Source organism: Mobula hypostoma, chromosome 7, assembly GCF_963921235.1.
Source record: "Mobula hypostoma chromosome 7, sMobHyp1.1, whole genome shotgun sequence".
Lineage (NCBI taxonomy): Eukaryota > Metazoa > Chordata > Chondrichthyes > Myliobatiformes > Myliobatidae > Mobula > Mobula hypostoma.
The window spans coordinates 182,984,867-183,011,313 of NC_086103.1; the positions used below are offsets into that span (position 1 = coordinate 182,984,867).

The following is a 26,447-nucleotide window of genomic DNA, read 5'->3' on the forward strand; positions in this document are numbered from 1 at the left end:
CGCCGTCGATCTTCCCGTTGTCCTCCGAAATCCTTTACAGCGGTCCCCAACCACCGGGCCGCAAAGCATGTGCTACCGGGCCGCGAGGAAACGATGTGATTTGGCAATATGAGTCAGCTGCACCTTTCCTCATTCCCTGTCACGCACTGTTGAGCTTGAACACACGCAAGGTCATTACCCGGGTGTCATCCATGTCAGTGCCGGAAGGAGATCAACTTCTCGAGCTTGCAAATGACGGCAGGCTGAAAAGTATGTTTGACATAACATCTCTGCCGGCATTCTGGATCAAAGTCAAGGCTAATTATCCTGAGATAGTCACGAAAGCACTGAAAACGTTGCTTCCATTTCCAACATTTTTCTGTGAAGCGGAGTTTTCTGCAATGAATGCAACGAAAACTAAATTGCAGAATAGACTGGACATAAGGAACCCCCTTCGAGTATCACTGTCTCCCATCATCCCTCGATAGGACCCTGTTGTTGCAGGAAAACTGATTCACATCTGATTCAGCGATCTTGGTGTGTTGCAATGATTTTATATATTCATACAGGGAAAATATGTGCTGTGTGTTTAATATCCAAACATTACATAAATTGTTATGATGCTATTGACTTATAAGTGACTTATATAACGATATAACAATTACAGCACAGAAACAGGCCATCTCTGCCCTTCTAGTCCATGCCGAACGCTACTCTCACCTAGTCCCACTGACCTGCACTCAGCCCATAACCCTCCATTCCTTTCCTGTCCATATACCCATCCAATTTTTCTTTAAATGATAATATCGAATCTGCTTCTACCACTTCTACTGGAAGTTCGTTCAACACTTACTTCAAGCTCCCCTGTCCTCCCCGATAATTGACTTATCACTATATCTATGCAAGGAAAATATGCGTTGTGTGTTTAATATTAAATTCGTTAGATAAACCCTTTTTAGAAATGAAATTGAGTGTATTAGCCACTTATCACCTATATTCCGGTCATGATTAATACCCCCCCCCCGAACAAAATCACCGAAAACGACTTGCAGAAAAAAAATCGGCAGGTACACGCACGTGCAGGTCACACATGCGCACTGGTGCCCGCGCAAGACTTCATGGTCATTGTAGTCTTTCTCTGAGTAAACACAACATATTTGACTGCTGCTCTTGTCTGTTGGCAACCCTACAGGTCAGCCGGTCCGCAAGAATATTGTCAATTTTAAACTGGTCCATAGTGCAAAAAAAGGTTGGGGACCCTTGCTTTAGAAGTCACCGACTGTGACCACAACAAAAGGGGACCATTCTTCTGTGTAGAGCTATCAACCCAGGCGAGGGTTGGATACACAAATAACTCCCCACCGGTCACGCCCTGTTCACACTGCAAGAGCCACTGATCGATCTGCCTGATCGATCCTCCAAAACCCACTTTTTCTGTGGGCACAAAAAAGCTCATTCAGTGTCCAAAACTATGTGTCTGAGGTCTATCGTCTGACCTTCTATTTATCTCCCCGTGCTGAGTACCAACTGTCTTTTAAACAACTCCTCCCTTCTCTGTCTGTAAGAATTTCCAAGCAGGCAGCGTCCTTATAGAAATGTAAACATACTGTGAGCAGTCTTCTCCTCTCTCTCTTAAAAACAAGATGTCGGTGTTAAATAACTCTCTCTCTTTTCAAAAGCACAGATCATGGGGGTAATCGAGCACAGTTCATTCGGGTAATTCAGGACCCCGTAACAACTGTGTGTTCCTCTCCATGGATGCTATCTGACTCGCTGAGTTCCTCCTGCATCTTGTGTGTGGTTTCTGAACAAATAAGTAGGGTAAACGAGGAATTGTGAGGTAGTGTCCATGGGTTCATTGTCCCTTCAGAATTCTGATGGCGGAGGGAAAGAAACTGTTCCTGAATCGTTGGACGTGTGTCTCGTGGCTCCTGTACCTCATCGCTGATGCTAACAATGAGAAGAGGACATGACCTGGGTGGTGAGGGTCCTTTGTAATGGAGGCCGCCTTCTTGAGACATCACCTGTTCAAGGTGTCCGTGATGATGGGCTGGGCTGTGCCTGTGATGGAGATAGCTGAGTCTGTAGCTCTTTGAAGCCTCTTGTGATCCTTTCATTGGAGCCTCCATCCCAGACAGTCAGAGTGTTCTCCCTGGTACATCTGTAGAAATTTGCTAGAGTCTTTGGTGACCTGAAACTCTTAACGAAGTATAGCCACTGTTGTTCGTTCTTTGTGATTATATCAATATGTTGGGCCCAGGACAGATCCTCTGAGATGTTGAGGCTGCTCACCTTTTCCACTGTTGACCCCGCAATGAGGATTGGTGTGTGTCCTCCTGACTTCCCTTTCCTGAAGTTCACAATCACTCCCTTGGTCCTGTTAATATTGAGTGCGAGGATGTTGGCGCGGCACCACTCGACCAGCTGATCTATCTTCCTCCCATACGCCATCCCGTCGCCATCTGAGAGCCGTCACAGGACACGCTCTGTGGTCTACAAGTTCACTCCTGGGGGCCACGGTAGCATAACAGTTAGCGCCACGCCATTACAACTCAGGGTGTCAGAGCTGGGAGTTCAATTCCGACGATACCCGCAAGGAGTTTGTATGTTCCTCCCCGTGAGCACATGGGATTCCTCCGGGAGCTCAGGTTTCCTCCCACATTCTGAAAACAAACCGGTTAGTAGCTTGGTTGGTCATTGTAAATTGTCCTATGATTAGGCTAGGGTTAAAAAGCGGGGGATGCTGGACGGTCAAGTTCATTGGGCTGGAAGGGTCTGGTCTGCACTCTCCCTCTAAATAAATAATAAACATATGTCACCTTTGAAGGCAACTTCCCCAGCTTAAAAGTCAAAGCGACTTGTTTGTAATAGTAATCTGACTGAAAATCCCCCACTCTGGAAATAATCGACAGAGCATTCCAGCACCTGCCAAACAACCATTATAGCTTGATTTTATTTTTTGTGCAGCCTCGGCTTGCTTCAATGCAGATAAGTAATTACAGATAATATGTGTTGACAGCTGCCAAGTTATGACAGGATCACCAAAAAGATCAGCAATAATTATTTCCTCCTTGTTTTCAGTCTGCACACCCCCAAGTCAGAAGGTGTAAACTTTTTGTTGGACTCTGGTCTCCAAGTCATGGAGTCAAAGAGCACCACAGCATAGAAACATGCCCTTCAGCCCATCTAGTTCATGACGAACTCTTATTCTGTTTAGTGCCATCGACCTGCACCTGGACTCTACCCTTCCATACATTTCCCATCCATGTACCTATCCAAAATTTCTCTTAAGTATTGAAATTGAACTTGCTTCCACCACTTGTGCTGGCAGCTTGTTCCACACTCTCACCACCCCCTGAGTGAAGAAGTCCCCCCTCAGCTTCCCTTAAATGTTTCACCTTTCACCCTTAACCTATAACCTCTAGTTCAAGTCTCACCCAGCCTCAGTGTAAAAAGCTGAAGGATGGCCATTGAAAAGTTTATAAAATCATGAGGAGAATCAGAATGGTGATTAACTACAGTCTTCTTCCAGGGTCCAAACAAGGTTTTGGAGTCCAAACCGTGATTTATGCTGAGGGGAAGGATTTACAAGGGACCGCAAAGGGCAAATCTTTCGCACAGAGGGTTGTAGGTTTATGGAACAAACCACCAAAGGAAATGGTCAGGGCAGGTACAATTACAATATTTAAGAGATCTTTGGACAGGTATGCGGATCGGAAAGGTTAGGTGGATATGGCCAGGAAGGTTTGCTAGTGCTGCATCCTGTCGGGGCGGCGGGGGGGGGGGGGGGGCGTTCAAGCTAGAGTTGCAGGGGGATGGGAATCAGAGCGCCAGAACAGATATTGTAGCCTTTAGTGAGACTTGGTTGCAGGAGCAATGGGACTGGCAGATCAGTATTCCGGGCTTCCATTGTTTTCTATGCGACAGGTCAGGAGGGGTTAAAGGAGCAGGGGTAGCATTAATAATCGTAGAAAATGTCACGGCATTGCTCAGTCAGGACAGACTGAAGAGCAGATTTAGTGAGGCATTATGGGTGGAACTGAGGAATAAGAAAGGGATGACCACATTAATGGGGCTATATTACAGCCCAACAGGCTGAGCGATTTAGAGGAAAAAGTAGTAGGGGGATTGCAGACTGATGCAAGAAACAAAGTTGTTATAGTGGGTGATTTTAACTTTCCGCATTGACAGGGACTTCCATTCCGTAAAAGGACTAGATGGGGCAGAATTTGTCAAATGTGTTCAGGAAAGTTTCCTTAATTAGTACATAGAAATCCCAATGAGAGGGTGCTCGATACTGGGTCTGCTGTTAGAGAATGAGACAGGCTACATGACAGAAGTTGGAGTAGGTGAACACTTTGCAACTAGTGATCACAATGCCATTAGTTTCAAATTAAATTTGTCAAAAGAAAGGTCTGGTCCATGGGATGAGATTCTAAATCGGAGAAAGGCCAATTTTGATGGTATCAGAAATGATCTGGCAAGTGTGCGTTGAGACAGATTGTTTTCTGGCAAAGGCGTGCTTGGTAGGTGACAATACAAAGCTTGTGTGTGCTTGTCAGAATAAAAGAAAAAGGTCAGAATGGTAATCCATGCGTGGAGCCAAAAGAGATGGGGGATATTTTGCATCTGTATTTACTCAAGACGTGGACATAGGATCCATAGCAGCGAGGCAGAGCAACATTGACTTCATGGACCCTAAACAGATTACAGAGGAGGAGGAGTCTGCTGTCTTGAGACTAGTTAGGGTTGATAAATTCCCAGGTCCTGACAAGGTGTTCCCTCAGACCCAATGAGAGGCAGGTGCAGAAATTGTAGGGGCCCTAGCAGAGATATTAAAATCATCCCTAGCCACAGGGGAGGTACCAGAGGATCGGAGGATAGCTAATGTGGTTCCGCTCTTTAAGAAAGGCTCTTAAAAATAATCCAGGAAAATATAAACAACAGGAATTCTGCAGATGCTGGAAATTCAAGCAACATACATCAAAGTTGCTGGTGAACGCAGCAGGCCAAGCAGCATCTATAGGAAGAGGCGCAGTCGACGTTTCAGGCCGAGACCCTTCGTCAGGAAGTCCTGACGAAGGGTCTCGGCCTGAAACGTCGACTGCGCCTCTTCCTATAGATGCTGCTTGGCCTGCTGCGTTCACCAGCAACTTTGATGTATGTTTCCAGGAAAATATAGGCTGGTGAGCTTGACATCAGAAGTGGGAAAGTTATTGGAGGGTATTTTAAGGTACTGGATATATGAATATTTGAATATACATGGACTGATTAAGGATAGTCAGTGTGGCTTCATGCCTGATGGGTCGTGTCTAACCAATCTTATAGTTTTTCGAGGAAGTTACCAGGGAAGTTGATGAAGGTAAGGCGATGGATGTTGTCTACGTAGACATTAGCAAGGCATTTGACAAGGTCCCGCATGGGAGGTTGGTCAAGAAGATTCAGTTGCTTGGCATTCAAGATGTGGAAGTAAATTGGATTAGACTTTGGCTCAGTGGGAGAAGCTAGAGAGTGGTAGTAGATGGTTGCCTCTCTGACTGGAAGTCCGTGACTAGTGGTGTACCGCAGGGATCAGTGCTGGGCATGTTTTTTTTGTCATTTATATCAATGATCTGAATGGTAATGTGGCTAGCTGGATCAGCAAATTTGTGATGACACCAAGATTGGGGGTTTAGTGGACAGTGAGGAAGGCTATCATGGCTTGCAGTGGAATCTGGACCAGCTGGAAAAATGGGCTGAAAAATGGCAGATGGAATTAATGCAGACACGTGTGAAGTGTTGCACTTTGGTAGGACCAACCAAGGTAGGTTTTACACTGTGAATGCTAGGGCATTGACAAAGGGATCTGGGAATACAGGTTCATAGTTCATTGAAAGTGGTGTCACAGGTAAACAGGGTCATAAAAAAAGCTTTTGACACATTGGCCTTCATGAATTGAAGTCTTGTGTACAGGAGATGGGATGTTATGCTGAAGTTGTATATGACGTTGGTGAGGCCTAATTTGGAGTATTGTTTGCAGTTTTGGTTACCTTCCTACAGGAAAGATGTAAACAAAGTTGAAAGAGTGCAGGGAAAATTTACAAGGATGTTCCCAGGTCTGGAAGAGCTGAGTTATATGGAAAGATTGAATAGTTTAGGGTTCTATTCATTGGAATGTAGAAGATTGAGAGGAGATTTGATTGAGGTATACAAAATTTTGAGGGATATATATAGGGTAAGTGCAAGCAGGCTTTTTTTCCACTGAGGTTGGCACAACTAGAGGTCATGGGTTAACGGTGAAAGGTGAGAAGTTTAAGGGGAACATAAGGGGAAACCTTTTCACTCAAGAGGGTGGTGGTGAGAGTGTGGAATGAACGGCTAGCGCAAGTGGTGCATGCGAGTTCAATTTCAATGTTTAACAGAAATTTGGATAGATACATGGATGGTAGACATACACTGCCTATAAAAAGTATTCATTCCCCGTGCCCACCCCCCCAGGAAGTTTTCATGTGTTATTGTTTTACAACATTGGAATTAAATCACAGTGGATTTAATTTGGCTTTTTTGATACTGACGAACAGAAAAAGACTCTTTTGTGTCAAAGTGAAAATAGATCTCTACAAAGTGAACTGAATTAATTACAAATATAAAACAAAAAATAATTGATCTCATAAGTATTAATATGACACACAAAATAATCACTGGTGTGTCCAGTTGGTTTTAGGAACCACATAATTGGTTAAGTTGTCCCAGCTATATATAAACTTGTGTGCAGTCAAGGTGTTTCAATTGATTGTAGTAAAAATACACCTGTATCTGGAAGGTCCAACTGCTGGTGAGTCAGTATCCTGGCAAAAACTACACCATGAAGACAAAAGAACACTCCAACCAATTCGGCGAAAAGGTTATTGAAAAGCACAAGTCAGGAGATGGATATAAGAAAATTTCCAAGTCACTGAATATCCTTTGGAGTTCAGTTAAGTCAATCATCAAGAATTGGAAAGAATATGGCACAGCTGTAAATCTGCCTAGAGCAGGCTGTCCTTGAAAACTGAGTGACCGTGCAAGAAGGGGATTAGTGAGGGAGGCCACCAAGAGACCTGTGACAACTCTGGAGGAGTTACAAGCTTCAGTGGCTGAGATGGGAGAAACTGCGTATACAACAACTGTGTCCTGGGTGCTTCGCCAGTCACAACTTTATGCGAGGGTGACAAAGAGAAAGCCACTGTTGAAAAAAATTCAAGTTCATCAGAAAGTATGTGGGGGACTCTGAAGTCAGCTGGAAGTAGGTTCTATGGTCTGATGAAACCAAAGTTGAACTTTTTGGCCATCAGACTAAACGCCATGTTTGGTGTAAGCCAAACACCACACATCATCAAAAAACACACCATCCCTACCATGAAGCATGGTGGTGGCTGCATCATACTGTGGGGATGCTTCACTGCAGCAGGCCCTGGCAGGCTAAGTACACGGAAATCCTGGAGGAAAACCTGATGCAGTCTGCAAGAGAACTGTGACTTGGCAGAAGATTTGTTTTCCAGCATAAAGCCAAAGCTATACAGGAATGGCTTAAAAACAAAATTTTATGTCCTGGAGTGGCCAAGTCAGAGTCCAGACCTGAATCCAATTGAGAATTTGTGGCTGTACTGGAAAAGGGTTGTTCACTTGAGCAGTTTTGTCGAGAAGAATGGGGAAAAATTGCAGTGTCCAGATGTGCAAAGCTGATAGAGACCTATCCACATAGACTCAAGGCTGTAATTACTGCCAAAGGTGCATCTACTAAATACTGACTTGAAGGAGCTGAATACTTATGCAATCAATTATTTTGTGTTTTATATATTTTAATTAATTTAGATCATTTTGTAGAGATCTGTTTTCACTTTGAATTGAATGTTGATCAGTGTCAACAAAAGCCAAATTAAATCCACTGTAATTCCATGCTGTAAAACAATAAAACGTGAAAACTTCCAAGGGGGGTCAGTACCTTTTATAGACAGTGTATAAGTGGCTGTGATCCTGGTGCAGGACGATGGGAGTAGATGGTTTAAATGGCTGACACAATCTAGATGGGCTAAAGGGTCTGATTCTGTGCTAAACTTTCCAATGACTCTAAATGCAGGCGAATGAGATGGCTATAGGGAGGCATCTTGCTTAGCACGTGCTAACTGGGCGGAGGGTGGCACGGTTACGGTTAGTGCAATGTTCTACAGTGGCAGCTGTAAGACCGGGATTCAGTTCCCTCTGCTGTCTCCAAGGAGTTTGTATGTTCTTCCCATGACGATGTGGGTTTCCTCCGAGTGCTCAGGTTTCCTCCCACAGGCTAAACACGTATGGGTTAGGGTTAGGGGGTTGAGGGCATGCTTTGTTGGCGCCGGAAGCGTGGTGACACTTGCAGGCTGCTCCCAGCACATCCCGTACACCATGTGTTGCGATGTGCCTGTCACATTAAATGTGATCTTTCATCTATTCATCCATTCCGCCTGAGTCTATAAAGTCCCTTGGCCTCCTTCACTCCAGGGAATACTGTCCTGGCCTGTCCAGTCTGTCCTTGTGACTCAAGCCCTCTAATGTCCCTGCGAGTCTTTTCAACACCTTTTTTTCTTTCTGTTCTGTTGTTTCAGATTGGGAGCACAGTGTTCATCATCTTTATCAGTTACTTTGGGAGCCGGGTTCACCGGCCACGGCTGATTGGCTGCGGAGGGATCGTGGTCAGTGTGGCTGCCTTCACCATGGCCCTTCCCCACTTCCTCATGGGTCGCTACACGTACGACCGCACTCTCTCAGGTGAGTACCTCCTCCTTCTGCACCTACTTGTTTTCCGGAGAGGGATTCAATGACTGGGCAGAATTCCATTGGAAAATGAGGAATTATAGCAGTGGCTCGGGTTCAGATCCCAACCTTGGGTGCTGCTAGTGTGTGCAGTTTGCACGCTTTCTCTGTGACCGCCCAGCCTTCTCCTCAGTGCTCCAGTTTCCTCCCACGTCCCATGGGTTGCCACGGTAACATAGTGGTTAGAAGTTGATCGCTTCGTGACCGGTCGGGGCATCAAAGGATATGGCGAGAAGGCAGGTGTATGGGGTTGAGTGGGATCTGGGATCAGCCATGATGGAATGGCGGAGCAGACTCGATGGGCTGAATGGCCTAATTCTGCTCCTATGTCTTATGGACATAATTACAGCTTCAGCTCCGGTGTCCTCTGTAAGTACGTGTCTTCCCGTGTGCGCGTGGGTTCCCTTGGGATGCTCCAGTTTCCTCCCACAAGTCCAAGGACGTACCAGTTAGCAGGTTAATGGGTCATTGTAAATTGTCCCGTGGTTAGGGTAGGGTTAAATCGGGGTGGTGTTGGGTGGCATGGCTCAGTGGGTTGGAAGGGCCTATTCTGTGCTGAATCTCCATCTCAGAAAATACCGACGTCATGTGGAGTCAGTGGGTTAATTGGCTGCTATTAATTCCCCTCTAGAGTGTGTGTGAGGGGTAGAATCTTGGAGGGGGGGTGCTGATGGGAATGTGGGAAGGAATAAAATGGGGTCAGTGTAAATGGGTGGGTGATATCACAGTTTCAGTGGGCCAAAGGGCCTGTGGGAAGCAGTTGACTGCAACAAGAAAGAAGCAAGGGGGAGATTTTGATCTTGGGGTTATTGTAGATCTGACAAATTAATTTAGGTATGTGCTTACGGGCTTTTGCATCTTCTGCCCGATGGGAGGGGGTGGTGTGGGGGAGAAGCATCGATATCTGAGGTGGTGTGGTCTTTGATTATGTTGAATGCTGTACTGTGGATAGTGTCCACGGAGGGGAGGCTGGGTTCTGTGATGTGCTGAGTTGTGTCCACAGCTGTCTGCGCTTCCCTGCGGTCTTACAATGCTGTAATGCTCCGATGGTGATGGTTAATGGGGATCTGCCGAATTTCTGTGGCTTTCTGAGGAAGCTGGGACACTGGTGTGCTCTCTTGGCCATATTACCTACGTGGCTGGACCAGAACAAGATGCCAGTGACATTTTATATCCGTGAACTTGAAGTTAACAACCATCTAGATGGGCTGAAGGGCATGTTACTGTACTTTTCTATGTCTCTATGAATCTTTCTCCACCTCAGAGAAGGGCATTTGCACCTCACTGCTTCCTGAGGTCAATGACCAGCTTTTGTTTTGCTGATGCAGAGGGACCAGCTGCTGGCTTCATACCATGCCATTGGACTTGAATAGATTCAGCGATTCACCCTCTGTTCCACACTCTCACCACCCTCTGAGTGAAGAAGTCCCCCCTCCCCCCAGGTTCCCCTTAAACATTTCACCTTTCACCCTTGACCCATGACCTCTAGTTGATAGACACCAAATCTCAGTGGAAAAAGCCTGGTTACATTCACCCTACCTATACCCCTCATAATTTTGTATACCTCTATCAAATCTCCTCACAATCTCCTACACTCTGGGGAATAAAATCCTAACCTACGTAACTCTTGGTTCGGCTAGCGGCTTAATCTAGAGGAAGACAGCCCTCGACCCACCCAAACATGCTGCGTGATGTGTCCCCTGTTACAAATCAGAACCACGAAATGACAAACAGTATACAATACGCAATTAAACGATTGAGCTTTATAATTCTTAATTTGACTATGTGGTTAGTAAAAGAAAAAAGAAAAGGGCCCACTCTCATGAAACACTCTAATGTGCAATGTTGGAGCTCACTGATAGGGCTGTTTATCCATCATCGACCTCCTCCGAGCGTCACTGACCTTCGCACCCTCACTCCAATTCCACCCCGTCCAGCGGTCTACCAACTCTCTCCATTCGCGTCTTCTCTCCTCATCTCTCCCCAGCAAAAAAAGACCGCGAAATCCCTGCTCCCAGACCCACAAGAAAGAACAACATCCCTCTCATTGGATAGCTTTACATTTCAAAGCCCCGTTACCTCTAGTCATAACCCAAACATTGCTGCTACAGAGAAACCATTACATTAACAGTGAAACATCACAGTGCGTTACACTTATTCAACCTTTCCCTCTAACTCAAGTCCTCAACTCTTAGCAACATCCTTGTAAGTTTTCTCTGCACTCTTTCATTCTTATGAAACACAAAATAATCTGCAGATGCTGGGATCAAAGCAAAACTCACAACATGCTGGAGGAACTCAGCAGGTCGGGCAGCATCCGTGGAAACGATGAGTCGACGTTTCGGGCCGGAACCCTTCGTCAGAACTGAAGAGGGAAGGGGCAGAGGCCCTATAAAGAAGGTGGGGGGAGGGTTGGAAGGAGATGGCTGGTAGGTTCAGTTGAAAAACCAGTAATTTGAAAGACAAAGGGGTGGGGGAGGGGAAGCAGGGAGGTGATAAGCAGGAAAACAATGGGTAGTAGAAGGAGGCGGGATCATGAGGGAGGTGGCTCTGCCCCCTCCCCCAGCCGCCTATCACCTCCCTGCTTCCCCTCCCCGCTTCCCCTCCCCCACCCCTTTGTCTTTCAAATTACTGGTTTTTCAACTGAACCTACCAGCCTTCTCTTTCCAACCCTCCCCCACCTTCTTTATAGGGCCTCTGCCCCTTCCCTCTTCAGTCCTGACGAAGGATTCCGGCTGGAAACATCGACTCATCGTATCCAGTGATGCTGCCTGACTTGCTGAGTTTCTCCAGCATGTTGTGAGTGCTCCTTGTTCTTACTAATATATTTCCTGTCAGGAGGTGACCAGAACTACTCTCAGGGTTCAAAATTTGACCTCACCAATGTTTCATACAACTTCAACGTAACATCACCAGTCCTGTACTCAACACTGTGATTTATGAAGGCCAAGGTGCCACAAGCTTTCTTTACAACTCCAGCTACCTGTGATGCCACTTTCAAGGAATTTTGGAGCAGTATTCTCAGATATTTTTGTAGCACCACACACCTCAGAGCTGAACTGCTCATTGTGTAAGTCCAACTCTGGCAACATCTGTATACCTGTTGAGTGAGAGTCTCCATATGCATCAGAGAGGAGGGAACTTGAGGTATCTGGTTTACTATAAATTGCCTGTTCTACCCCAGACCGTGATGACGGTTTTAACGATACCTGCCAGTTGGCGTCAACGGCTCAGCAACTGAAGAATGAGACCTGTGAGACGGGCAGTATTCAAAGTGACCACTACATGTTGTCCCTCCTGATGGTCGGACAGCTGCTGTTGGGAGTTGGTGGAGTCCCCATCCAGCCCTTCGGGATATCGTACGTGGATGACTATGCCAGCAACAGGAATTCTCCACTGTATCTTGGTAAGTCGAAGGAGGATCTATATCACCTCTCCACTACTTCAATCATAGAGTCGCAGAGCAACATCACACAGACACAGGCCATTTGGCCCAACCACAGTGCCCACCCGATTTCCTGCATTTGGCCTGTATCCACCCCTCCTTCCATGTTTCCGAGAGCTTCTTCAGCGATGCTATTGTCTCTGCCTCAAACACTTCCTCTGGCAGCTCATTCCATATACTCACCACCCTCTGTGTGAAAATATTGTCCCTCAGGTCCCTTTTAAATCTTTCCCCTCTCACTCTAAACTTAAGTTCCCCAGGTTTTGGACTCCCCTACCCCGGGGACGAGACTGCCACCGTCCACTTTATCTATGCCTCTCATAGTTTTAAGCATAAGGTCATCTCTCATTGGCTCTTCCTCAATGTCAACAAGACAAAGGAGGTGGTTGTTGACTTCGGGAGAAAACACACCACTCACACCCCTCATTACATTGACAGCAAAGCAGTGGAAACTGTGAGCGGTTTCAAACTCCTGGGAGAGCACATCTCACACGACCTCTTATGGTCCCAGGACATATTCTGCACAATCAGGAAAGCTTACCAACGCTGCTGCTTTTCTGAAGGGGTCAAAAAGAGATCCATCACTGCATGGTACGGAAACCACTCTGCGATGGACAACAGGCTCGACAACGGGCAGTCAAACTGCCCAATTCATCACTGGCACCAGACTACCCGCCATCAAGGACATACCTACAGAAAGGTGCCGGAAAAGGGCCAGTAACATCATGAAAGATCCCACCCACCCTGCTCACGGACTGTTTGTCCCACTCCCATCAGGGAGGAGGCTACGTAGCATCCACATCAAGATTACAGATCAACTTCTCCACCCACTAACCCACCGCTCCACACCCCCACCACCACTACTTTATCATTTCCTGTCAGAGTCACCTTATGTACAGACACTCCTGTACCTAGCACCACTTAATGGGCATACAATCAATCAGTGTGTGTAAGCTATCTTATGTATTTGTATTTACTGTGTTTTTAAAAGTTATTATGTTCTTTATTTTATTGTGTTTTTTCTTGTGCTATATCGGATCCAGAGTAACAATTATTTTGTTCTCCTTTACACTTGTGTACAGGAAATGACATTAAACAATCTTGAATCTTGAATTCCCCTACTCCAAGGTATAAAGGCAAAGCCAGGCTTAATCTCTGGCTAAAGAAATTCTTCCTCATCTCTTTTCTAAATGACCATCCCTCTATTTTGAGGCTGTGCCCTCTAGTCCTAGGCTCCTCCACTATAGGAAACAATCTCTCCACATCCACTCTATCTAGACCTTTCAACATTCACTAGGTTTCATTCTTCTAAACTTCAGTGAGTACAAGCCCAGAGCTATCAATCATCCTCATATGTTAATCCTTTCATTCCTGGGATCTCTCTCATGAACCTCCTCTGGACCCTCTCCAATACCAGCACATCCTTTCTTAGATAGGGACCCAAAACTGCTTACAATACTCTCCAGTGCCTTATAAAGCCTCAGCATTACATCTTTGTTTTTATGTTTCAGTCCTCTAGAAATGCGAACATTGCATTTGCCTTGTTTGAAGGAGGCTCCTTTGGGCAGTGTGTGTCTTCACTCTGAATCTTCTTCCATTCACAGGGATTTTGTTTGCCGTGACTGTTCTGGGCCCTGCCTTTGGGTTTGTGTTGGGTGCATCTGTTCTCCGCATCTTCATTGACATTGACAAGATATCAGCAGGTGAGTGTTTCCGCCGAGCACTTTCACCTATAACTAATGGGGTGAACTTAGGCTGGCTCAGTCCCAACTGAGCCCACACTGGCTCCAATTCAATGATAAGGGTGGATACCTTGCCAGCACAGCCACTTGACGAGGTTGTATTGACATCTCAAATCTGCATTCCTGCCACTTTCAAGAATTCATCGCTCTGTCCGCCACGACAGGCAGGATTTCCGGTGGTCAGCATTTCAATTCCACTGTCCATTCCCGTTCCGGCATGTTGGTCCATGGCCGCCTGTGCTGCCACGATGAGGCCACTCTCCGGTTGGAGGAGCAACACCTCATGTTCCGTCTGGAGTGGTTTCCAACCTGACGGCATGAACATCGATTTCTCTAACTTCCGGTGATTTCTCCCTCCCCAGTCATTCTCTTTTTCCCCATTCTCCATTCTCGTTCCCCTCTCACCCCTTCTCTTCTCCTCACCTGCTCAACAGCTCCTTCTGGCTCCCCTCCCATGGAGTTTCCCTTCCTCCCATGGTCCATTCGTCCCTCCTATCAGATTCCTCTTTTTTCAGCTCTTTTCCTCTTCCGCCTATCACCTTTCGGGCTCTTATTTCATCCTTTCCCCGCCACCCACCCATCTTCCCCCTCACCTGGTCTCACCTATCTCAAACACAAGATATTCTGCAAATGCGGCCATCCAGAGCAATGCACACAAAATGCTGGAGGAGCTCAGCAGGCCAGGCACTGACTTCATGCCCTGATGAAGGGTCTCAGCTCGAAACGTTGATGGTTTATTCACTTCAGGAGCTGTTGCCTGATCTGCTGGGTTCCTCCAGCATTTTGTGTGTGTTATTTGCCATTTTGTATTCCTACCTGGCCACCTTCTTATTCTGGCTTCTTCACCCTTCCTGGCGGTGGACGCTGCCTGAGCCTGACTAGCTGAGTTGGTGTGTTGAGCGAACACTGGAGAGAAGCTTGAACAGGAGTGGCCAGCTCCCAACCCAGCACGATTCCAACGTGCCCAGTGTAGTCCCCTGCTCTCCCCTGCTCTCTCTCCCGCGAGGCTGCGACAAGCCGCTGCGTCCAAGATGACCTCATGGCTGAGGTTCTGAATCAGAGGTTCCCAACCTTTTTTATGCCATGGATGCTGACCATTAACTGAGGGGTCCATGGACCACATGTTGGGAACTCCTGTGCCCAGGGGACAGTTTAAAGGAGATGTATGGAGCAATTTTTGTTTACATGGAGAGGGGTGGATGCCTGGAGCAGGATTCCATGAGTAGTTCAAAGTAAATTTATTATCAAAGTCATATATGTCACCGTATACAACCCGGAGATTCATTTTCTTGCAGGCATTCACGGTAAGTACAAAGAGGCACAATAGAATCAATGAAGGACCACACCCAACACAGGACACTCAATGACCAATGTACATAAGACAACACACTGTGAAAATACAAAAAGAGAGAAAAAAAGAGAAATAATAATAATGATCAGTCATTACAGATAGGACAATCTATAATATCCGTTCAGATATAATAATACAGGATAAACAAGCAAGAACAACTTATTTAATAGATTTATCCATTCCAAACACACACAACTTACAGAAATCAGTAAGTGAAAGACACGAGAAATATGCTGAATTAAAAGAGGAAATCGAAAGACTTTGGAACATGAACAGGGTATACATTGTCCCAATAGTAATTTCTACAACTGGTGTCAAATAAGTGTACTTGGCTATGCCCGTACCTCAGGTTTTACCAGCTTGAACTGAGAAAAATAAAAGATAATAAAAATAAATAAACAATAAATATCAAGAACATGAGATGAAGTGTCATTGAAAGTGAGCCCATGGGTTGTGGGAACATTTCAGTGATGGGGCAAGTGAAGCTGGGTAAAGTTATCACCTTTGTTCAGGAGCCTGATGGCTGAGGGGTAATAACTGTTCCTGAACCCTGAGGCTCCTGTACTTTTCTTCCTGATGGCACCGAGAAGAGAACATGGTCTCAGGCACAGAAGGTGAAAGCCAATACAATTGTGCTATTTATAAGGCTTTTACATAATCACATGAATATGAAGGGGAAGTATGGATAGAGACCATGTACAGGCCAAAGAGATTGAGTTTAATTTGGCCTGTTCCTGTGTTGTACTGTTCTCCATTCTATATTCTTATTTTGTGCTTTCTCTCTGTTACAGAGGACATGGTTCCGAAGTTTGGAGACCCTCGCTGGTTGGGGGCCTGGTGGTTAGGCTTCCTCATGGCAGCCAGCTGTGTCCTCATCTTCTCCCTTCCTTACTTCTTCTTCCCAAGGGAGATGCCCAAGGAGGTAGGTCTGTTGGCTGAGGTGTCTGTCCAAGGGAAGCGCCAGAAATCAAGGAGAGAACGTGTCCAATCTATGCCCCAATGCAGTCATTTACATAGGACGTGGAACACACAACGCAGAACCTAGAACAGCATAGGCCCTTCTGCGCATTATGATCTACCCCAAGATCAATCTAACCCTTCCCTCGCACAAAGTCCTCCATTTTTCTATCATCCATTTGTCTGTCTTAAGAATTTCTTATATCCCCCTAATGTATCTGCTTCTACCATCACACCTGGCAGAGCATCCACGCACCTACCATTCTCAGTGTGGAGGAAAAAACTACCTCTGACATCTCTTCTATACATTGGTGAGACCCGACGCAGACTGGGAGACCGTTTCGCCGAGCACCTACGCTGTGTCCGCCAGAGAAAGCAGGATCTCCCAGTGGCCACACATTTTAATTCCACGTCCCATTCCCATTCTGATATGTCTATCCACGGCCTCCTCTACTGTAAAGATGAAGCCACACTCAGGTTGGAGGAACAACACCTTATATTCTGTCTGGGTAGCCTCCAACCTGATGGCATGAACATTGACTTCTCTCACTTCCGTTAATGCCCCTCCCCCCCACCCCATCCCTTATTTATTTATTTATTTATTTATCAATTATTTTTTCCTTTTTCTCTCTCTGTCCCTCCCACAATAACTCCTTGCCTGCTCTCCATCTTCCTCTGGTGCTCTCCGTCCCCTTTCTTTCTCCCTAGGCCTCCCGTCCCATGATCCTCTCGTATCCCTTTTGCCAATCACCTGTCCAGCTCTTGGCTCCACCCCTCCCCTCCTGTCTTCTCCTATCATTTCGGATCTCCCCTTCCCCCTCCCACTTTCAAATCTCTTACTACCTTTTCTTTCAGTTAGTCCTGACGAAGGGTCTCGGCCCAAAACGTCGACTGTACTTCTTCCTGCAGCTGCTGCCTGGCCTGCTGCGTTCCACCAGCATTTTGTGTGTGCTGTCTGACACCTCCCCTATACTTTCCTCCGATCATCTCAAAATCATGTAACACCCACAAAATACCGGAGGACCTCTTCAGGTTGGGCAGCATGTATTTAAAGAATAAACAGTCAACGTTTTGGGCTACGACTCTTCATCAAGACTGAGAAGGAAGGTGGAAGACGCCAGAATATAAAGGTGGGGGAGGGGAAGGAGGCCAGCTGGAAGGTGGTAGGTGAAGCCAGGTGGGCGGGAAAGGTCAAGGGCTGGAGAAAGGAGAAGGGCACCCGGGGGGGGAGAATAGGCAGGTGAGAAGAAGTAAAAGGTCAGAGTGCGGAATCGGGGTGGGGGGGTGAATTTGTTCACTGGAAGGAGAAATTGACATTCAGGCTATCAAGTTGGAGAGTACCCAGATGGACTATAAGGTTTTGATTCTCTACCCTGAAGGTAGCTTCAACTTGGTACAAGAGGAAGCCATAGATTGACACTTCAGAATGGCAATGGGAATTAAAATGTTTGGCGACTGGGAAGTCCCGCCTGTGGCGGGTGGTGCGGAGGTGCTCGATGAAGCGGTCCCCCAATTTATGCAATACCAATTAGCCATTTCAGGCCTCAGGGGAAAAAGTCTCTGGCTGTCTACTCGATCTACACCTCTCATCATCTTGTACTCTTTCAAGTCATCACTCATCTTCCTTCATCCAAAGAGAAAAGCCCTAGCTCGTCACCCTTTCCTCATGAGACATGCTCTCTAATCCAGGCAGCATCCTGGTACATCTCCTCTGCACCCTCTCTAAAACTTCCACATCCTTCCAATAATGATGCAACCAGATCTATTTTATTTCTATGTACTACTGTGAATACCTGTAAGAAAATGAACCTCAAGGTTGACGTATATGTGCTTTGATAGTAAATTTACTTTGAACTGATCTTTAATTACCTCCATTTGCAATGTGTTTCCCGCAATATAACCACTGGAAAAATATCCACAGCAAATCAAAATCAAAATTATTGCAGGTGCTGGAAACCTGATAAGACGACAGAATATTATAGGATGCAGTCGGCCTGGCAGTATCTGTGGAGAGAGAAACAGTTAACATTTCAGATACAACCGAACTGGGGGGAAAAGCCAAGTATGTTAGAGAAGGTGATTGGAATGACGGGGACATCCCTGAAGGGGTGGGTGGGGGGGGGAGTCACCTCATTTGGTGTTTAATGATGGTGGTTCCTTAAGGTTGTCATAGCTGGGGTGGTAATGGAAATTAGCTCCCACTACCTATTAAATGTAGTGGTGTGTGTCCTCTAACAGTCTCTGACTACCAAGTCCAGCTCCTGGCTCCAACAAGTGGCTTAGTTACTAAGCCTGGTGGAACCATTTCTACTGACAAGAGAAGGGGCAAAGTTGGGTTACTGACACCCTAATTCAGTCGCTATGGGCAGATGCAGCTAATAAAGCCGTGGTTGGCAGCTCATCTAGGAGAAGGAAAACTCTGATCTCAAACCTCTGCTACCTTGCGGCTAAACCCACTCATGAGCAAGGTCTGGGAGTAAAGCCCAAGGGGAGATTCCGGAGCTGGAGTCCCTAAGGCAGTCCTACATCGAGTTCAATGCTGCCTGGCAACTCCTGCGACGCTGCTGGTACCAAACTGTATCGTAAGGGTGCCTTGATTAGTAATGGCATCAAAAGTTATGGGGGAGAGGACAAGAAAATGGTTTTCAGAGGGATAAAACATCAGCCATGATGGAATTGCAGAGCAGAGTCAATGGGTTGACTGGCCTAATTCTGCTTCTACCCTTTTGGTCTTGTGCTGACCAAGACACCCATTGAAGCTCAGATTCAGGATTGGATTCATTATCACTGACTTGGATGGTGTGAATTTTTTTGTTTTTAGCAATGACAGTACAGTGCAAAGACATTAAATTTCTATAAATCTCAAAATTAAGTTGATAGTGCAGGAAAAAGGAATAAAGAGGTATAAATGTTGGTTGTTTATTCCTCTCCATAAATGCTAAGTTCCTCCAGCATTCCATGTCTGTTGCATCTGCAGAGTCTCTTGTGTTTATGATACGTGTTTATGTTTATGGGTTCATTGTCTGTTTAGAAATCTAATGGCTGAGGGGAAGAAGCTGTTCCTAAAACAATGAGTTTCTATCTTAAGGCTCCTGTACCCCCTCGCTGATGGTGGTAATGACAAGAGGACATGTATGTACCAAGATTCGGGTCCTTCATGACAAATGCCACCTTCTTGCTCGTCACTTTCTGAATACGTGATCGATGGTGGGGTGCGATGTGCCTGCGGTGGAGTGGGCTGAGTTGACATCCCTCTGCGGTCTCTTGCAATCCTGTGCTGATCCCGCTTGGCCACAGTGAGCCCATATCCCCACTTCCCAGAGACGCGTGGGTTGGTGGACGAGCAGACACTGGTGCAAAGTGGGTGTGCTAGTGGCCGAGAGGTTGCAAGAAAAGGAAGAGGGGGTGTGATTGCTCCGAGAGCTGGCTGAGTGGCCACTCTCTTCGACACATTGAAATATGAAACATGTGCGCATGCGCCCGTCGTGCATGCAGCCTGTTACAGCCGTTCCGACCAGTATTCTTACTTTTTTCTTCTTACTTTTTTAACTTACGTTATTTTTTTTTCTCGGTAACATGTTGAAGCTGCACCCTCTCTAACATGCTGGTGGAGAGAGTTTTATTTGGGTTTTTAGCACTGGAAGTAGTTACATTTGGACATGTCTCATTAGCGGGGCAGCAGTATGGTCGCATTGTTTATTCCAGGGACCAGCTGACTGAGCTTATGCCGGCCGGTTTAGCGAGCAGAGCGGCGGACACCCCTGCTGAAATCTGGAGGAAAACACACAGAGGATGCAGAGGGGGAACACAAAGTCGAGGAAGGAGGACCGGGTCGAGACAACAGAGACTTATGGAGAAGAGGAGTTCGGTGGGTAATAAAATGGACGAGTTCACGGCGCTAGCCAGGCCTCAGAGAACATTTCGGGAGTGCAGTGTTATGTGTTGTACTGGAACGGGGCTGCACGAGGACATACCCGATCAAATCTTTTCCATGGACGGCTTCCAGACCGTTCCGGCTGACCGGAAGTGCACTGAGAGTGGTAAGCGTAAAGGAGTTGGGGGCTTGCTGTTCTAGTTAACAACGGATGGTGCAATCCAGGTCATATTACGATCGAGGAATGTGTTTGTAGACCGGATATTGAACTTTTTGCTGTTGGACTCCGGCCATATTCCACCGAGATACAACACTGGGCGTCACGGGAGGTTGTTCCTGCCTGTGGCCATCGAACTTTGCAGCTCCTCCCGTGGAGGGTCAGACACCCTGAGCCAATAGGCTGGTCCTGGACTTATTTCCATCTGGCATAGTTTGCATTTTGTTGTTTGATTGTTTGTGGTTTTTGTATTGCTATATTTATGCTCTATTCTTGGTTGGTGTGGCTGTAACAAAACCCAATTTCCCTCGGGATCAATAAAGTATATCTATCTAGCTATATATCTATCTATGAACAAACCAAAAATGCAGAGTTGGAAATTCCCTTGTTTATAGCAAGCCCTCTCTATCAGCTGCAAAGCTTTTAAAATCAGTCAATTAGTGTGGAAATATTGTGTGGAATTTCTTGTTGTATTCCATTCTTTCTGAACCCGCTGTTTCAGGATTCAAGATTGTTTAATGTCATTGTTTAGTGTAAAGGGGTGTCAAATAATTGTTACTCCGGATCTCGTGCGGCAGTGTATGGGGCAGCACAGCAGTGTGGTGGTTAGCAGAAAGCCTTACAGTACCAGTGAAGGCTTCAGTTCCCGCCACTGCTTCAAGGAGTTTGTACGTTCTCCCCGTGACTATGTGGGTTTCCTCATGGTGGTCCAATTTCCTCCCACATTCTCAAGATGTACCGTTTAGTAGGTTAATTTATCATTATTAATTGTCCAGTGATTAGGCTAGGATTAAATCGGGGGGTTGCTGGGCGGTGTGGCTCGAAGGGCCGGAAGAGTCTGTTCCGCTCTGTATCTCAATCAATACATCCAATGCAACACAAAGAAAACACAGCAAGGAGCACAATAAGTACAAATATATAAGATAGCTTCTATACACTGATTGATTGTATGTCCATAAGGTGACATTAGGCCCAGGAGTGTCTGCACACAAGGTGACTCTGACAGGAAATGATAAAGTAGTGGTGGTTGGGGGTGTGGAGGGGTGGGTTAGTGTGTGGAGGTGTTCCTCGCCTCACTGCTTGGGGAAAGTAACTGTTTTTGAGTCTGGTGGTCCTGGCGTGGAAGCTATGTAACTTCCTCTCCAATAGGAGTGGGACAAACAGCCCAGGAGCAGCAACACACACAAAAAATGCTGGTGAACGCAGCAGGCCAGGCAGCATCTATAGGAAGAGGTACGGTCGATATTTCGGGCGAGACCCTTCGTCAGGAGCAGAGTGGGTGGGATCCTTCACCACGTTAATGGCCCTAGTCTGGCACCTTTCTGTGTTTATGTCCTTGATGGCGGGTAGGCTGGTGGTGGTGATGGGTTGGACAGTTTTGGCTACCTGTTACCAGAATTGTCACACGTACAGTGGAAAGCGTGACTTGCAGACCGTTCATACAGATCAGATCGTTTCCCAGTGCATTGAGGTAGAACAATAACAGAATGCAGAATACAGTGTAGCGGTTACAGGGAAGGTACAGTGCAGGCAGACAATAAGGTGCAGGCAGCACCCGTGGAGGAGGAGGAAAGGTTGAATAAGGTACATCTAGACTGAGGGTGTAGAGGAGTGGTTTGCGATACAAAGAGGTAAGAGAGGCGAGACAGTTGGATCCAGCTGAGGGCAGATGATGTCATTAAAGCCGCATTTGGAATATTGTAAACACAAGAGATCTTACAGTTGCTGGAAATCCAAAGCAACACACAGAAAATATAATCGTCATTTTGGCCGAGATCCTTAATCAGGACTTCAGTAGCATAACATGGAATGAAGTGTAATGGTTACAGAGAAGAGCGGTGCAGGTAAACAATAAAGTACCAGGTCATAACGAGGTAAACTGTGAGTCGATATGGCGTAAATCTGGGCAAACCTGATTCAATTCTCACTGATTCTTTTTCCTCAGGGCTCCAGGGATCACCAAAGTGAGGCCAACATGGAAAAAAAATTGGACGAGACTAAAGCCAAGCAGAAAGATGCAATGGAGAATATGTCATTGTTGCAGTTCATCAAAAGTAAGTGTTTCTGATACCCAGGCGGCAAACAGTTGTAGACTCATCTCACTCACCACCCTCTTCACCATCGAGACCTTCAAGAGGAACTGCCTCAGGAAGGCAACGAACGTGATTAAGGACCCTCATCATCTGGGACATGCCCTCTTCTCATTACTACCATTGAGGAGGAAGTAGCTTCCCCCCTCTCCCTTCAGATTTCTCAACAGTCCATGAACGCCAATATTTATTTATTTGCATAATTTACAGTAATTTTATGTCTTTATATTGTAAGGTCACCATGGTAGTGTAGCAGTTAGCACAATGGCTGTACAGCACTAGTGATCACCGAACAAGATTTGATCCCAGCCACTACCTGCAAGGAGTCTGTGTGTTCTCCCTGTGACCGCGTGGGTTTCGTAAGGAGTCCGTACGTTCTCCCTGTGACCGCGTGGGTTTCATAAGGAGTCCGTGCGTTTTCCCTGTGACTGCGTGGGTTTCGTAAGGAGTCCGTGCGTTCTCCCTGTGACCGCGTGGGTTTCGTAAGGAGTCCGTGCGTTCTCCCTGTGACCGCGTGGGTTTCGTAAGGAGTCCGTGCGTTCTCCCTGTGACCGCGTGGGTTTCGTAAGGAGTCCGTGCGTTCTCCCTGTGACCGCGTGGGTTTCGTAAGGAGTCCGTGCGTTCTCCCTGTGACCGCGTGGGTTTCGTAAGGAGTCCGTGCGTTCTCCCTGTGACCGCGTGGGTTTCGTAAGGAGTCCGTGCGTTCTCCCTGTGACCGCGTGGGTTTCGTAAGGAGTTCGTGCGTTCTCCCTGTGACCGCGTGGGTTTCGTAAGGAGTCCGTGCGTTCTCCCTGTGACCGCGTGGGTTTCGTAAGGAGTCCGTGCGTTCTCCCTGTGACCGCGTGGGTTTCGTAAGGAGTCTGTGCGTTCTCCCTGTGACCGCGTGGGTTTCGTAAGGAGTTTGTGTGTTCTCCCTGTGACCCTGTGGGTTTCCCCTCGGTGCTCTGGTTTTCCTTCCACAGACCTAAGACGTACTGATTAAGGTGAATAAGTTCTAAGCATGTTACGTTGGCGCCGGAAACGTGGCGGTACTTATGGGCTGCCCTCAGCAGAATCTTCGTTATCTTGACTGGATGCAAACATCACATCTCACTGTATGATCCAGATGTACATGTGACAAATAAAGCTTTATCTTCTGGTGCAAAACAAATTTCACATCACATAAGACCGTGAATTTAACTCTGATTCAGCCCTGTTGGATTTAGGATGGAAGGCATTGCGATATCTCTGTGTGGCTCTTTGAAAGTGACAACAAACTAGTTTTCCCATCTCTCTGACAGAAGAGGCCACCACCTGTTGTCCAGTCCTGGATTTCCCCTGAGTTGAGGAGCCAGTTAAGAGATGGATACATTAGGAGCCTTTTTGATAAACACATGGATAGGAGTGGTTTAGAGTGAGATGGGCCAAGCACAGGGAAATGCGACTAGCATCACAGGCACTGTACCCAGCATGGGCCTGTTGGGCCGAAGGGCCTGTTTCTATGTTGTACTATTCTAGAGTTAGACAGAATAAAAACAGGCCCTTCGGCCCAACTCGTTGATACTGACTACGGTGTCCATTAACTAGAACCAGTTTCCGACATTTGGCCCATAACCTTCCAAGCCTTTCCGACCAATTGCTGTCCATTAGGACATCCTTGGGTCTGCTGTTTCAGAAATGACAATCTTCATAAATCTGAGTATTGAGTTCTGTGCTGAAGTTGTACAAGACATTTGTTCGTAAGGCCATATTCGGAGTATTCTGTGCAGTCCTGGTCACGTACCTACAGGAAAGATATCATTAAGTTTGAAAGAGTACAGAGGAAATTGACAAGGATGTTGCTGGGACTTGACGACCTGCTTATTAAGGAAAGGTTGAATAGGTTTGGACTTTATCCCCTGGAGAATGAGGGGTGATTTGATAGAGGCATACAAAATTATGAGGGGTAAAAAAAGTGCAAACGGACTTTTGCCACGGAGGATGGCTGAAATTAGAACTAGGGGTCATGGGTTAAGTTAAGAGTGAAAGATGAAATGTTTAAGGGGAACCCAAGGGGAAACTTTTCACTCAGAGGGTGGTAAGAGTGTGAGACGAGCTGATGGTGCAAACGATAGATGCAGAAATTTAAGAGAAATTTGGGTAAGTGCATAAATGGGAATGGTGTGGAGGGCTGTAGAATCAATAAGACTAGGCAGAGTAGCAGGTTGGCATGGAATAGATGGGCCGAAGTGCCCTATACCTCTATACAAACTAAACCAAATGTCCTGCCAAGAAGTACATCATAGAATGAGGTAGGTTTCCTGAGGCTGGAACCCGATGGGAATCTCTTGACAGAAACTGAAGGAAATCTGATAATGGTTTTGCATCAGCCTGAAGCCTGAGGGGTGTTATTGTGAAACTACGCTGGCTTACTACTGCTTCACTGAAAAGCCTTCCAGACATGTCCATTCTTGCTGAGTGAGATGGTTGACTGACGTGGTCTCAGCAGATGTTTACGTAGGTTCATGCAGCAATCTCAGAATTAACACACGCAAGTGCAGGCTTCTGGGTCCTGGACATCAGAATCAGATATGTTATTGCCCAGTTTTGTTGTTTTATGGCAGCAGTTCAGTGCAAAGGTACAGAAGCACAAAGAGAGAGTTCATGTTCAAGATTGTTTAATGTCATTTCCAGTACACAAGTGAATGAAATAGTTGTTATTCTGGATCTGATGCAGCACAAACAAAACCCAATAAGATAAAGAACACAATAATAATAAAAGAACACAATAAAGTTAGTTTATGCACAGAGATTGATTGTCCATAAAGTGACTCGAGAAGCAGGAGTGTCTGTAGGCAAGGTGACTCTGACAGGAAATGATAAAGTAGTGGTGGTTGGGGGTGTGGAGGGGTGGGTTAGTGGGTGGATCCTTACTGCTTGGGGAAAATAACTGTTGTTCAGTCTGTGTGCGGATGCTATGTAGCCCCCTCCCTGATGGGAGTGGGACAAATGGTCTATGAGCAGGGTGGGCAGGATCCTTCATGATGTTACTGGCCCTTTTCTGTATATACGTACTTGATGGTAGGTAGGCTGGAGCTGGTAATATGTTGAAGAAGTACAGTGCAAAGACCATAAAGACATAAAATTACAAAAGTAAGCAAATAGTTTGAAAAAAGGAATAACATGCTAATGTTTGTGTTCATGGACTATTCGGAAATCTGATGGCAGAGGGGAAGAAGCCATTCCTGAATGGTTAAATGTGTTTCTTCGGGCTCCTGTACATCCTCCCTGATGTTAGCAATGGGAAGAGAGGATGTCTCAGGTGGTAAAGGTCCTTAGTGATGATGCCGCCTTCTTAAGGCACCAGTTCTCAAAGATGTTCTCGATGGTGGGCACCTGAGGGGGGGTTACAAAGACAGGGAGGGGTGTAGGGGCTGGAGGGGTTACAGAGACAGGGAGGGGTGTAGGGGCTGGAGCGGTTTAGAGAGACGGAGAGGGTGCAGGAGCCAGAGGGGGTTAGAGGCACGTGTAGGGGCTGGAGGGGTTTATAGAGATGGGGAGGGATGAGGGATGGAGCAGGGGGTGTTTGCAGAGACAGGGAGAGGGGGGTGGGGATGAGGGGGTTATAGAGATGGTGAGGGGTATAGGGACTGGGTGTGTTACAGAGACTGTGAGGGGTGAAGAGGAGGGAGGGGTTACAAAGACGAAGAGGGGTGTAGGGCCGGAGGGGGTTACAGAGATGGGGAGGGGTGTAGGGACTGGAGGGGTTACAGAGACAGGGAGGGGTGTCGGGGCCACAGGGGTTTACAGAGACAGGGAGGGGTGCAGGGACTGGAGGGGTTACAGAGACAGGGCGGGGTGTTGGGGCCACAAGGGTTTACAGAGACAGGAAGGGGTGTAGGGACTGGAGGGGTTACAGAGACAGGGAGGGGTGTTGGGGCCACAGGGGTTTACAGAGACAGAGAGGAATGTAGGGGTCACAGTGGGTGACAGAGACCAGGCAGCATGTTGATAATATGGTGCATA

The 26,447-nt window shown here is 46.6% G+C and overlaps 1 protein-coding gene across 1 annotated transcript in view; it reads left to right on the forward strand.

Moving 5' to 3' along the window:
• The window catches only part of slco2b1 (solute carrier organic anion transporter family, member 2B1), a 102,233-nt gene that overhangs the window by 47,794 nt on the left and 27,992 nt on the right, over positions 1 to 26,447 (forward strand). Inside the window, exons 4-8 of the mRNA XM_063054690.1 lie at positions 8,580 to 8,742; positions 11,972 to 12,193; positions 13,837 to 13,935; positions 16,117 to 16,247; positions 22,319 to 22,427. Coding sequence (XP_062910760.1) covers positions 8,580 to 8,742; positions 11,972 to 12,193; positions 13,837 to 13,935; positions 16,117 to 16,247; positions 22,319 to 22,427 — 724 coding nt within the window. The remainder of the gene's footprint in view (positions 1 to 8,579; positions 8,743 to 11,971; positions 12,194 to 13,836; positions 13,936 to 16,116; positions 16,248 to 22,318; positions 22,428 to 26,447) is intronic.